Genomic DNA, 12,418 nt, shown 5'->3' with positions numbered 1-12,418 from the left:
ATTTTAGATTGTGGAACGAAAGTTTTGTAATCTTTAAGTGGTTGACTTCTGAGTGATGTTGATTGTCGTTGTTGAGATTTATCTTTTGTTTCTTGTGATAAATTTGTTTCTTCTAATTTTCTATTTTTTCTTTGTTTTTTGAGGTATTTGCTTATTACATATTTCTTGATATTTTAAACCGGTATTTTAAATTTTCCTATTTTTTTGGTTATCATAGTTTTGTTGAACAATTTACATCATGTGTTTGTTGGTGATTATCGTCTGAGTTGTCGTGGACAACCTTGAGTCATGTAAAGGAGTATAATTGTGTTAGTTCGCGAAGAGCGTGTTCTTTTGGGTAAAATGGTAAAAGAATGTTTCTGTGTTGAACTAATTCCTTTTTATTTGAATCAATAAGTTTGTATGTTACATCAGTGGGTTCTAGCATAAGTTCCGATTTTTAAGTTTTAGCAGGTGTGAATCGTGAATTTGTTTATGATTGAACATTCTGTCTTTGTGATGGTTTTTTGATTATTTTTTGATAAACTTCATTGTGTTTTTGTCTCTATTTAAATGCAATTCGGTATGTGTGCCAAAGCTATTTTTAAAAGTTCGTGTAGTGGTAACTTATAACAAATTGATTTTTTTGTAGGTTGGAGGGTGTAGATATTCTGGGGTTGAGAATTATCATGGTATCCCGCAGTTTTTGATCCTCCAAAATCCGTCAAAATTTGTTTTGTGTATCTTAGTCTGGAAACTGCAGAACAATCCGACAAGTTTTCAATTTTTTCTGCAGATCCTAATAATCACCAGAAAAGTTTTTTAGCTCATATCACATCGAGTTTTTTAGGCGGCTAAATTGTGGCAAAAAGTTCATGTGCCGTAATTACTTTAGTTTCGTTCACTCCGTGACAAAGTCCACACAAAAACTCCAATAAAGTCATCTTATTGGCATTTTATTTAACTATACTGCCCAAAATTTAACATTACTTAATGTTTGATATCGACAATGCAAATTTATCAAACTTTTGTCAAAATTTTATCAAATTTTTTTTAACATTTTTTTAAATTCGAGACCAGTTAAAAGACACTCGGAAGATTCACGCGTTTGCCCTGATATGTGAGCAGACTTGCTATGCAAAAGATGGTTGAAACTTTTTTTGTATATTTTGCAAAATTTATAACAGAGAAGTGGGTTCAATTCTCTATTCAGAAAAGCAGTGCGTGTAATAGTTGGAGGTATTACTCCAATGAGTGTGTTACTTAAAATAGCTTAGTCGTCGTCAATCAATTTATAAAGATCACTGTATGTGATAGCAATCAGCAACACAGTCAATTTCTAGTACTTCTATTTGTACTAAGAACTTTTTTATTTTTAAAGGAAAAATGAAATAATGACATCATAAGCGGATGGTGTGATCAATTTTCAGACTCAAACTTACGGTTTCAAAGCACAGCAAAATATTTGAAGGATTTTACGTTTTATTTTCAAAGTAAAGTCAATTTTTATAATGGCTGTATCTGTTCCAAAAACTATTATGAGAAAGTCCCCCAAAGGTACCTTTGCTTACTTCTATCATATGATTTGGTTATTACAAATCTTTCAGAAAAAGTAAAAAGAAAGCAGACAATACAGCTTGCTTTGATTCCTAATTGGAAACATTCTTATTTGTTCAATTTGTAACTTCAACTTGTTTAGCGATTTCAATCAATGACAATGTGATCAATTTCAATTGATCTAAAATGAATCCAACTCCAATTTTTCCATCTGAATAACTTTTCGCTTCTAATACTTAATGCATTTTTCTAGTTGACGTAAGTTTTTAAGGTAACCGTTATGTTTTCATCAGCTCTGTTTATTTTAAATCAGCACCTTATTATTCAGAGGCCAAATTGAGTTTTTTTGAAGTGTAAGCGGATTCCGCAACAAATATGCTACCCGCACCGGAGTTCCATGGATAATAATCGATTATTTTGAATTTTCGTGGTCTGTCTCAAAAAATTTCGATAATAATCGATTATAATCAAATAAAAATGGATTATAATGAAACTATTTTTCTAATCAATGAAATCCGAATAAAATTACAAAATAATCGATTATAATCCAATGAAAATGGATTATAATTTTTATTTTTTTATGTCAATGTAATCCATTATAATCGATTATAATTCATTGAAAATGGATTGTATTCCTAATACTTTTTATGACAATATAATCCACTATAATCGATTATAATCAATTATAATGGATTTTTTGAGAGGTTATTTGTAAAATTTACAACTTTCTTCAAAATTATCTCGTTTCTTGTTTAGTGCAGTTGCTACGTTATACTTTTCATAAAATGTTACATATCACGATAAAAGGTATATAATTTTTTGAACATAATATATATTGTGGTTTGAATGGTGTTTACCCCCCCCCCCCCCCCAGTTTACTTTACCCCCCCCCCCCCTCCTTCCCCCTGATTACTTTATCCCCCCCAGTTAACTTTACCGCCTTCCCCCTGTTTACTTCACACCCCCCATTTTCTTTAACTACCCCCTTTAAGCACAAGTGCCATTCGTTATTATTATCCTATTTATTGGTAGACTTTGGGGGAGTGGGTTTATGATTGACAACCCCCTCTCTTTAATTGCGGGGAGTTAAAAATTACTTGAGGGGGTGACGTTAGACATGGCATTTAATAAAAGACATGCATTCTTTTTGCAAATTTTCTGCAAAACTTGCAACAATTCTGCAAAAATAATCAAATTTAGTTCAAAAAATATAAGGTATTATAATCGATTATAATGGACTATCTTGTCTAAATTAGTCGATTTCAGTGCCAAAAATAATGGATTTTAATGGATTGTAATGGATTTTTATTCTTCAAAAAAAAATCAATTTTAATGACCACATAATCGGTTACGTGGTCTAAATTTGCCAGAATAATGAATTATAATGACAACATTTTAGACATTATTTTTCAATATAATCGATCGATTATTATCCATGGAATTCCGGTGCAAGTATGTTTAACCTTCCTTTGTTCTTTCGCTTTCATTGAGTGTTCCGATAAAATTTTAACATGTTTAAAGACTTGCCTAAAACTACAGACACGAAATTATGCGCCCATCCAGTGCACAGTTTGGCCTCGTGATGATTCAATTCGTAGTAATATCTCCAGTAGCCAAAAAATCTGTGCTCACGACGTTTTCTTTGTTCACAATTGTCTGCTACGTTTCGCGATGTATACTTAATGATTTGCCTAAAATTTCAGATAACTTTGTCTAATAATATCACGTTTCAAGCAAATCATTATGTATACAAAAGATAAGAGTGCGAAATGTATTGACACATATGAACAAAGATGGCGCTGATTTATAAAAAACAGAGCTGTTGAAAAAATTACTCGCATGTAAGACATAAGCACATTAAATATGGATTAAAACCAGTTTTGTTATCAAATTATGTTAAGTTAATCGAACTTGTTCTCACACATTTGGATCATTTTTAAATCAACCGCATATCAAAACGGAACAAATTTTATTATCCATGGTTTTAATAAACATTTTGACGGACTCGACAAAAAAATGATATTTTTGGCCATCTCGACCCAGGCTCGATATGCTTCGACCGACTCGACCCATGCAGTTTATGTTTCGACTATTTTCGACTGAGGAAGGACATTTCGACCAAGTTCGACCGAAGAAAAACGTTGCGACTGAATTTGACCGAGGATTTTTTTGAACGCGATGAATGTCGACAAAGACAAAATATATCGAATGTGTTTTTGAAACCATAAGCAGGCCTTATCTTGGCGGTTCTGTATACTAATAGCAAATATGCTGCTCTAGCTAACTGTATTTTAAAAGTCTTAAGAATTACAAAAATACACAGGTTCGCGTTCTTGGTGCGTTTTTGTTTGTGTTCCATTTCGTTTCGACCGGCTCGACTTAATGTTTCGACCTTGTGTTCGAATTTATGTTTCGACTTCGTGTTGGTTTTTAGGTTTCGACCAACTCGACTTTATGTTTTGACTTTGTGTTCGACTTTATTGTCTTGTTTGTTACCGTGTATAATTGTTCCGTCATTGTTGCGTAACTCACTACAAGGTTAATAACTACACTTAAGTGAGCAATAGAATTTGAAAGTTTTTGATTAAAAACCCATTTTGTACATATGTGTGGTGCGATGATGAGCTAGTTCTGCTATCCGTTCCTTTCCACCTATCATTCAAAAGTCTGCAGTGGTGTGAGGTCATGCATCACGTGTACTTGTTGATTGAATCTGATGCATCAGCTGGCATAGCAGCCCAGAACAATATACAAACACCTAATGGCTCAGCTTCCTATTCTGTTCTGACCTCCTTTGCCGAAGAGTGGGAAACCATTTTGCATTCAGGTCCCTTTTCTCCAACTCATTTTGACTAACTCAAAAAAAGTCCCAAGGGGGGTCCGTTTTCAAGCATTTTTGGCTGTGATTTGGTTTCTAAAACTTTTTTTAAATCTGTCATTGGTGAAAATGAATGATTTAGCGCTCTTTGGTCTCCGAAAATCCATCTCTGAATCAGAGCCGAACTTTGCTGGCCATGGTCATCTAGGCATGGTCAGAGTTCAAATGATGAGAGTGTTGTAAAAGTTCGCTGGAACAGCAGTAACTATCTTTGGCAGGTCATCCCGGGTTTACTTTTCAGAATCCCGGAAGATGGAAAATGTTTCCGATTCATTTATGATACAACCTTATTTATCACTTTAACCACGCTTAAGTTGGACAAGCACATGATGAGCTATGTTGACTACTTTTGGCATTTCGCAGCTGTAAAGTCGTGGCCTCGTTCAATTTATTTTGCTTTGCTTTCCAATCGTATCATTTTTATTTGCAAGCAACGGCCATGGAACAAATGTAAATAGCATTTTGAAGTTTGCTGTTTTACAATTTGCGAAACCAAATTTGAACTTAACCTGACAAATATTATATCTTCCATTTTGTGTTCCTTAATTGGAATTAATCATTGCATTAGTTACACAAACAAAAACTTTGAAACTCAGTCATCTGTTCTGTAGATCAACTTTCCGCCTGATTTTGCCCAAACTCAATTTTGAATAAAACGTTGCAAAACGATTGGGATGGAATCTATCATGCAAGTTTTGATGCTGTCAATTTTTGGTAAGTAGCGCCCCCTTCCAAGTAGCAAGGGGGCATATTCGTTACTTCTGAAAGCAACATGCAATGTGCGTAAAGAAGCTATCAATGCAATTTTTGGAAATTTTTCGAGGTCAGGTTCGGATAGACAGAGATAAGTTACTTTGACCTATCGACAAGCGAATATGTGAACTTTTTTCAGTATAAAAAATAATATAAGTCTGAGATAAAAATGTTTTCAGTCTTCGATTACCATTAAAAGACTTGTTGTTCGAAAACTGAGGGTGTGAAAGAATTTTGGAATCGTGTTTTTTTTCATGAACCAAATCAACGTCGAGCAAGATTGAGAGGTAAATCATATTGAATCAGGGGCGTATTTAGGGAAGGGGCTGTAGTCGAGTCCCCCCTTTGTACTATTTTGAAATATCCATATTGGGTGACGGACCCTAAAATTTTTCTCAAAGGGCCTTCGGAGCCAATATATCCTAATTTTGAATGAAGAGCTTGCGCCAAAAAAACGCAAATTTTTTGGTCAAAATCTTCCAAAAAATGTCTTGTGGCGCAGCTTTGTGGCGTTTTTTTTTTCAAATTTTTGCCTGCCGCACTGAACATTTGGTCAAAAAAAGGTACTTTAGTGTGTTTTGGGAGAACTCGGAAAATCAATTTGGTCGAACTCGGAAAATCAATTTGGTCGACCTAAAAAAGTCAACAAAATTTTTGAAACTTTTTTGCAAATCCACCCCCCCCACCCACCCACCCTCTTCAAGAAAATCCTAGATCCGACCCTGCATTGAAACCCTTTCAGTCCTGATTTGTGCCTCAATGTAAAAATTTTCCCCTGTGTTGGTAAAAACGGGTCTGAAATTTTTAATTCATTTTTTCCCCTTTTTCTTTATCGACGTTTTCTTATCACGATTACTGGGATTTTATTTGAAAAAAAAAAAAAAAGTATGAAGAGCCATCCTCCATTTTTCATTTTTTGTTCAAACATTGTTCCAAAAATTCGTTCGACAATTGCGTCAGTAAAAAAACATAATGATTTGTTCTGAAACTTAATTAACATGTTATTTAGTAAATTCTGAAGCTTTTAAAGGCGTAGCCTGTCCTCGGAACATTCTGTGCTACTTGCGTAGCAAGCGAGTCCTTGTTTTTCTGTGCTGTTTTTAACTTGATATTTTTGCTTCCCTTAGTCGTCGCTGTAGTATCTCAAACGTGGCTGGGCACAGCTGTTTCTGACGAAACCGAAGGCGACAACTCCGAACATGACTCAAGGAACAGTCAGAGAAATTCATTCCTGGGCGATCATTCGACGAAGCCAACTTTGACGATGAACACTTTGCTAATTATGATCCTTACGTTGACGGAAGGTACCCTGCCGAAGCTGACCGCTTCTTCGACCCAGATCGATACCCTGCCAAAGGTCATTACGGGGCAAAGTATGATGATTCATACGAGCCATATGCACCGTATGACTATAACTATGATTCACGCGGTCCATACCCAGGAGGTCTGAGCAGCAATCCGTATCATTCTTCGTCGCCTTGCTCAAACCTTCCTGGTGGATTGACTCGAATGGCTACAGGTGTCGACATCACCAAGTTGGAACTCTTTAACATCGAATCAAATCAACCCGGAGGTTTCAAGGGTCCCATTATAGACTTCTCGTGCGAAGAGGGTAAAATGTGGACCAACTCCTATAATTCCATAACTTACCAGGTTCCCAATGAGATCTGGAAGATTGACAACGTTCCAGGGGAGTCTATCAACCGTGTTTCCATTGTGTTTCGGTCGTATGAGGAAAATAAACAGTATCTTTTAGAAATGACTGGTCTGGAGGAGAAAAATGGAATGTTTTCTCTGAGCAAAAGTTTCAGCGAGCTTACCAAAGCAGTTGAGCTAGACTCTAAAATGATCGTCGATGTCACTTCTCACCTGTTCAACACGGAAATTATGATGGAACCGCATCAGACAATTCCACTGGGATTCCATGTCGAGAGCTTCTTGGCAACTCTTGCTGACGATTACGAAGACGAGCCAGAAGGGTATGAAGAGTTCATAGAGACGTTCGGAACCCATTACTACTCCTCCGCAACCGTCGGACCCTTCATCCGAAATCAGTTCTCAGTTTCGGAAAAGTATTACTTGGAACACAATGAGGCAAACATCAAGCAAGAGAGTTTGAATTGGTTCACGAACTGGTATGATTCTCATGCTAATAAAAAGACGACTAAACTGAACATCGATAAGAATTTCGAAGCGAGTACAGTTTCAAGAGCGGAGATTTACGGAGGACAGAGTGAAATCTTTGAAGACAAAGGAGTGGACGGCTGGTTGGAAACAGCGGTTGATGTGCCCACAATTTTCAAAGGAAAACTAACACCAATTTCCAACCTGGTTGACGACCCAAGGATCAAAGCGTCCATGGAACGGGCTGTTCAAATTCACCTGGACCGCGCATTTTTAACTGAACTAAGAGAGGGTCTGTAAATAACTAGGAAAAAGTACCAAAAGGGAAAATTTCAGAACTTAGTCAAGATCCACGAGGAAGTTCAAAAAATGGCCAAGAGTAAAGTTTTGGACCATGATTTGCTGACAATGTGGGGCAAAACTGTGAAGTCAAGTTTGGCGGTTCCCAAATGGTGGCAACAAACTTACCTTTGCTACAAGTACAGCAACGATGTGCAGAATAAATATTGTAGTGGACCTACTCCGACGTGCGCCCCTGTGAACCAATTCACGGAATTGTACCAGGCAAGTCCTCCAATTATTATTAAAGCTCAACCAATTATTATTTAAGTGTCTTCTTGCAACTCCTAGCGCTTCTTCAAGTCTTTAGTGGACTCTTTGCTCTGAAGTTTTGAGCCCCTCCCCCCCCCTCCCCCTCGCCACACAATACCATATGCTACTTTGATATGTAAATAGTTTGTTCACTTTGTCTGATTGTAAGCACATATAAGAGATTTTGAGGGATTATCTAAACGAAGCTTCAATTTTCCAATTCTTGAAGGTTACTTACAAGAAGCAGCAAAAAAAGTAATTGAATATTGTAAAATTCATATTGTAAATGGAAAAAATAAAAACAATTGAAAGTGTTTTTTTTAGGTCGACCAATTTGATTTTCCGAGCTCTTCGAAAAATTACAAGGACCCTATTTTGTCAAAAGTTTCTGCGCGATAGGCAAACTTTTGAAAAAAACGGTCTTAAAATGACGTTTTGAGCACTTTTTAAAATATTTGAACAAAATATTGTTTTTATATTGGCGCCCCGAAAGCGCCTTTAGAAAACTTTTGATGTTGGCTAGTCAAAAATGGATGTCGTAAAATTAAATCAAAGGGGGGACCCTTTGGAAAAACTTAGCAATCAGGAACGTGGGGAGGGGAGCTGTCAACTGTTTCAAACTAAGTAAATACGATAGGAAAAAGTATCATAGGGAAGAACCAATTATGCTCTGTCAGTGAGCTGCGTCAAATGAAACACAAATTATTTTGGCCAACATATTACGACGTTCATTTTCATGATCATCATCATCATCATCATCCTTCAGTTTTACACCATTTTCTGGTTTTCGACGATAATTTATTGTCCAGTTCTGATGTTGTCGAATCCAGTAGAGAAAAGAAGTCGCCTAAAACTACTAATATCATGCACGGTGCCTGACACGGACGTTGTTCCATCTATGTAAGTATTTTGCCCAAGAAATATGCTCAAACATGTATGCACAAAGCCCGAGGATGCTATTGTTGCAAAACAGTAGAGCAGGAAATTGCCCAGCCCAGTAATAAGGTGATTTGAGGTCAAAACCTGGAACAGCCATTGATGCATGGTTGAATCCAATAGCTAAAAAAACCTAAGGTGGTACTTTCAGAGCAAACAATCGTTTTGAAAGACTTGAATGCGGCCATTTCAATTTAAGAAAGAATAAGTACATTTAGAAGTTCGAAGCCATAAAGGAGCTAATCATGATAATGAACAAATATAGAGCATTTCCAAGTTCAATTTTTAACTCAGATAACTAATGACAAACGTTTACAAAATAAAAAAGATCAAAAACTGATAACAAGGTCGAATATTTAACAGCAACAAGAGGCTTTAAGCGGCAATCACTCACAAAAATAAATTCAGCAAATAGCAAGTAGAATATACGCAAAAAAAGGATTTAAATAGTTACATATATAACAATGAAAAACTTTTTATCTAGTGATGAAGCTAACCTAAAAAGTGACTAAAAACTCAGAAATTTAGCCAAACTATGACTCGGAAACGACTTGAAACACGAACTGAATTTTTTCAATTCTTTAGAGAATTTTTGAAAGTTTGAAAAACTTGATTTTAAAAGTCTCAATAATTAATTTCACACAAGTAAATGACTTTACCTTTGTCTTTATGCTTGAGTTTAGAGAATTGAGTTTATTTGGTGAATTGCAAGACAAAGAAAGAAAAAAGAAAAAGCAAAAAGGAAAAAGAAAAATCTGGTTTCTATGAACAAGTTTATGATTTTTCAATGAGGCCCCAACGGACCATTCTGCTTAACTCGAGTGCTCTCTTCAAGTGCTCTCTCATACAATTTGTTCACATTCAGGATTGGTCGAGGAAAGCGGGCGGGTGTCACATGCAGTGGGGTTTGTTCACACATCCCGAGGCGGATGATTGGTTCAAAAATGTCGAGTTCTGTTTCCGCTTCTCGTCGGAAGGAGACGTGAGTCAGTGTGGGGATGGAAAGGCTAAGGAGATCTGCACCAAAGTGAACCACTACAGTCCACAGTACTATGACCACTCCGACAGAAGGTCTGAACCGATTTTCATTTCGAGGCCAAACTGTGCACTGGATAGGCGCACAATTTAGTGTGTGTATGTCTCTAGAATCCAGAGACAAGTCTTTAAACATTAAGTTTTGTCGGAGCGATCAAAGAAAAATTAAAGACCAAAAGTAGAAAAGAGAGCGTGTCTTGTTCGCGGAATTCACTTGCTTTGGCCTCAAACCGTTTAAAAATTAATTGGGCGCAATTCAATTTGGCAAAGAGATGAGACTTTATTGCCATATCTCAATAAGTAATTTGAGATTTAGTACACCCTGTACTTTGTCACGCAGCCTATTTTCGGCTGGAAAGGCTCATATTTAAAGTTGATCATCCAAAAATGTGGAAAACAATAGGCTCTTTGTATCATTTTAAGGGCCCGGAAAATCTATTTAACCGACTAAAAACTCCAAACATTTTGAAATGACCTCATCAAATAAACTTTGAGCTGCCCGATCATAACTGATTGAAAGATTTTCTAAACAAAGACTTTCAAAATTGACGAATTTCGCTGACACTAAAGAAATATCCCAGAGATTGCTTATTTCATAGCAAAAAAAAAATACGGAAGACTTCATAAGTTCCCTTACGCAAACTTTCTTACACCCTGTTGGATCTTTTTTTTCCGTCCACTGTTTGTTTGTATCCAGAGTTTTTTTTGCATCCAGTGTTTTTTGCATGCAGGAAAGGAGGCTGTCAAATGGAGTGGAAGATATACGCCAAAAACACAGACCTCATTCCTGCCTGGTTCGCCAACACTAAGCTGTGCTACATGTACAAGGTAAGTCATTTCATCTCATCCATAACCGCAATATGGTGGGGGCGTAATTGCGGAATTTGAAGTGTTTTTGAAAGTTTCATAGTATTCGCTTGGCGATTATTAACTTTGCCTTTACCGTCTACCAGAAACATTGTGGCACAGATCAAAGAGAAAAGAAAGCTTTTTGAAAAAATTGTTCATGACACTGTTTGTTTTAAGTTATGAAGAGTGATTTACAGATGAATCCTAGCTTTTCGTATATCCATATTCTTCAGGAGCGGAAAATATGGATAGTATATCCATATTTTTTCTAGGAATTTCCTAGGGGGTTTGGAAATTGCTTTTCGCTTTTCTGAGCGATCCCAGCACACTATAAAGAACCTATTTTGAGTAAAATTTTTTCGCCTAAAAAACAGGTCAAAAAGGCCGTTCTTGGGTACTTTTTCAAAAATTATGACCAAAAAATTGCGTTTTTTTTGGTGGCGCACGCTCGCCCTTTAGGTTTGGTCGGCCAAAAATGTATGTCATAAATCAACACAAAAGGGGAGACCCTTTGGTTGGCGAGGGTTTGAATCTCTGAAGCAGATCTTCCTGACAACACCCCACCACCTCCTAAATCCGCCCCTCTTATGTGTTGTACTTAATTTCTAAAAACCTGTCGTAATTCGCACAGGCACACATCAAAATGAAGTCGAACCCGCGTGAGCTGAAAAGAGTGTGTTCATTTGTGAATGAATACACCCCCGCCTATTTGGATGACTCACACTTTCACACCTACCTGCGCTACACAGAGAACTTCATCCAGTGGGGTTTGACTGATGTCCTCGGATGAAAGCGGAAGACACAAACTCGATATAACTGCAGCAAAAAAAAATTAATATAATGGATTTAAAATAGAATTGAAGTTCTCGAAGTCTAATTATAATCTATTCTAATGGCACTTTTTTTAGTGCACAGAATTGTGTTCACTCGCTTCTGGATTCCACGGACACATTTTTGTTCCGACTTTGGAAGACTGTATATCAAACAAAATGAAAACCATGCTCATCAATGGCCTGGTCTTAAGTCATCTGCAGTATTCGGCGGTGATCCTTGCAACAATAGACATAAATCTTATGAGAACACGCAAAAAAAAACAATTAAATTGGGCCGTCAAAGCCTGCTTTTATGAACGCAAATTTGTTTCTTCTGGTGAACTTGAAGCAAATGTTCTTAAATATTCTTCTTGAAACCTAGAATAACAACATAGAATATCAAAAAATTGAAGACAAATTAAGTCTCAGCAAAAACCGGCCTTAAACCGGAAAAGTGTCTAATCTTACCAAACTCAGGATTTTTTTACTATCTTGGAACTAAGAAGCTCTTCTTCATCAAACGCCCTCACGGCAAGATATTTGATAAAAAGTGTTACTAGGAAAGGATTTCTGCTACCTATAAACATCCCACTCAAATACTTAAGCGACTTTGATTCTACGAATAAACCATCAACTAAGATCAGATACTACATTTGTTTGATCAATCTAAAAAGGACCCAGGCTAAATGGCTGATGGCAAAGTATGTTGAAAAGATTTTACATTCATCTAATGAACGTCCAATTTTGATAATATTATTCACTACAAAAAAACTCAGCACTGCCTGTTTTTGTGTCATTTGTATAATTCTAACACACCAACAAGAATTTGGTGTTTGTTTTATTTTTTAACGTACCAAATTTTGTTCCTCACAGTCTAAATACACCAAATTGTGAATTTCGTGGC

General features: G+C 36.5%; 2 protein-coding genes across 2 annotated transcripts; both read left to right on the top strand.

Moving 5' to 3' along the window:
• The first annotated feature begins 4,483 nt into the window (after positions 1-4,483).
• On the top strand, positions 4,484-7,591 carry LOC134848052 (perivitellin-2 67 kDa subunit-like). The gene is made up of 2 exons (XM_063865387.1): positions 4,484-4,567; positions 6,377-7,591. Exons 1-2 carry the CDS (start codon positions 4,484-4,486, stop codon positions 7,589-7,591), a joined length of 1,299 nt encoding a protein of 432 aa, XP_063721457.1.
• Positions 7,547-11,579, top strand: LOC134847890 (uncharacterized). The gene is made up of 4 exons (XM_063865150.1): positions 7,547-7,855; positions 9,684-9,889; positions 10,585-10,681; positions 11,334-11,579. The coding sequence occupies exons 1-4, from the start codon at positions 7,661-7,663 to the stop codon at positions 11,490-11,492; spliced, it is 657 nt and encodes a 218-aa protein (XP_063721220.1). The 5' UTR covers positions 7,547-7,660; the 3' UTR covers positions 11,493-11,579.
• The last annotated feature ends 839 nt before the right edge of the window (positions 11,580-12,418 follow it).

This window comes from Symsagittifera roscoffensis, chromosome 6, assembly GCF_963678635.1.
Source record: "Symsagittifera roscoffensis chromosome 6, txSymRosc1.1, whole genome shotgun sequence".
In the NCBI taxonomy this organism is placed as follows: domain Eukaryota; kingdom Metazoa; phylum Xenacoelomorpha; order Acoela; family Convolutidae; genus Symsagittifera; species Symsagittifera roscoffensis.
The sequence above is the reverse complement of the archived record's forward strand: the minus strand, read 5'-3'. Positions and strand labels throughout refer to the sequence as shown.

Excerpts from the sequence above, each read along its gene's own strand:
- LOC134848052 (XM_063865387.1), top strand. The coding sequence starts at position 4,484 with ATGAATGATTTAGCGCTCTTTGGTCTCCGAAAATCCATCTCTGAATCA. Across the intron at positions 4,568-6,376 it reads GCCATGGTCATCTAGGCATG|GAACAGTCAGAGAAATTCAT; the intron begins GTCAGAGTTCAA and ends ACATGACTCAAG.
- LOC134847890 (XM_063865150.1), top strand. The coding sequence starts at position 7,661 with ATGGCCAAGAGTAAAGTTTTGGACCATGATTTGCTGACAATGTGGGGC. Across the intron at positions 9,890-10,584 it reads TATGACCACTCCGACAGAAG|GAAAGGAGGCTGTCAAATGG; the intron begins GTCTGAACCGAT and ends TTTTGCATGCAG. Across the intron at positions 10,682-11,333 it reads AGCTGTGCTACATGTACAAG|GCACACATCAAAATGAAGTC; the intron begins GTAAGTCATTTC and ends TAATTCGCACAG.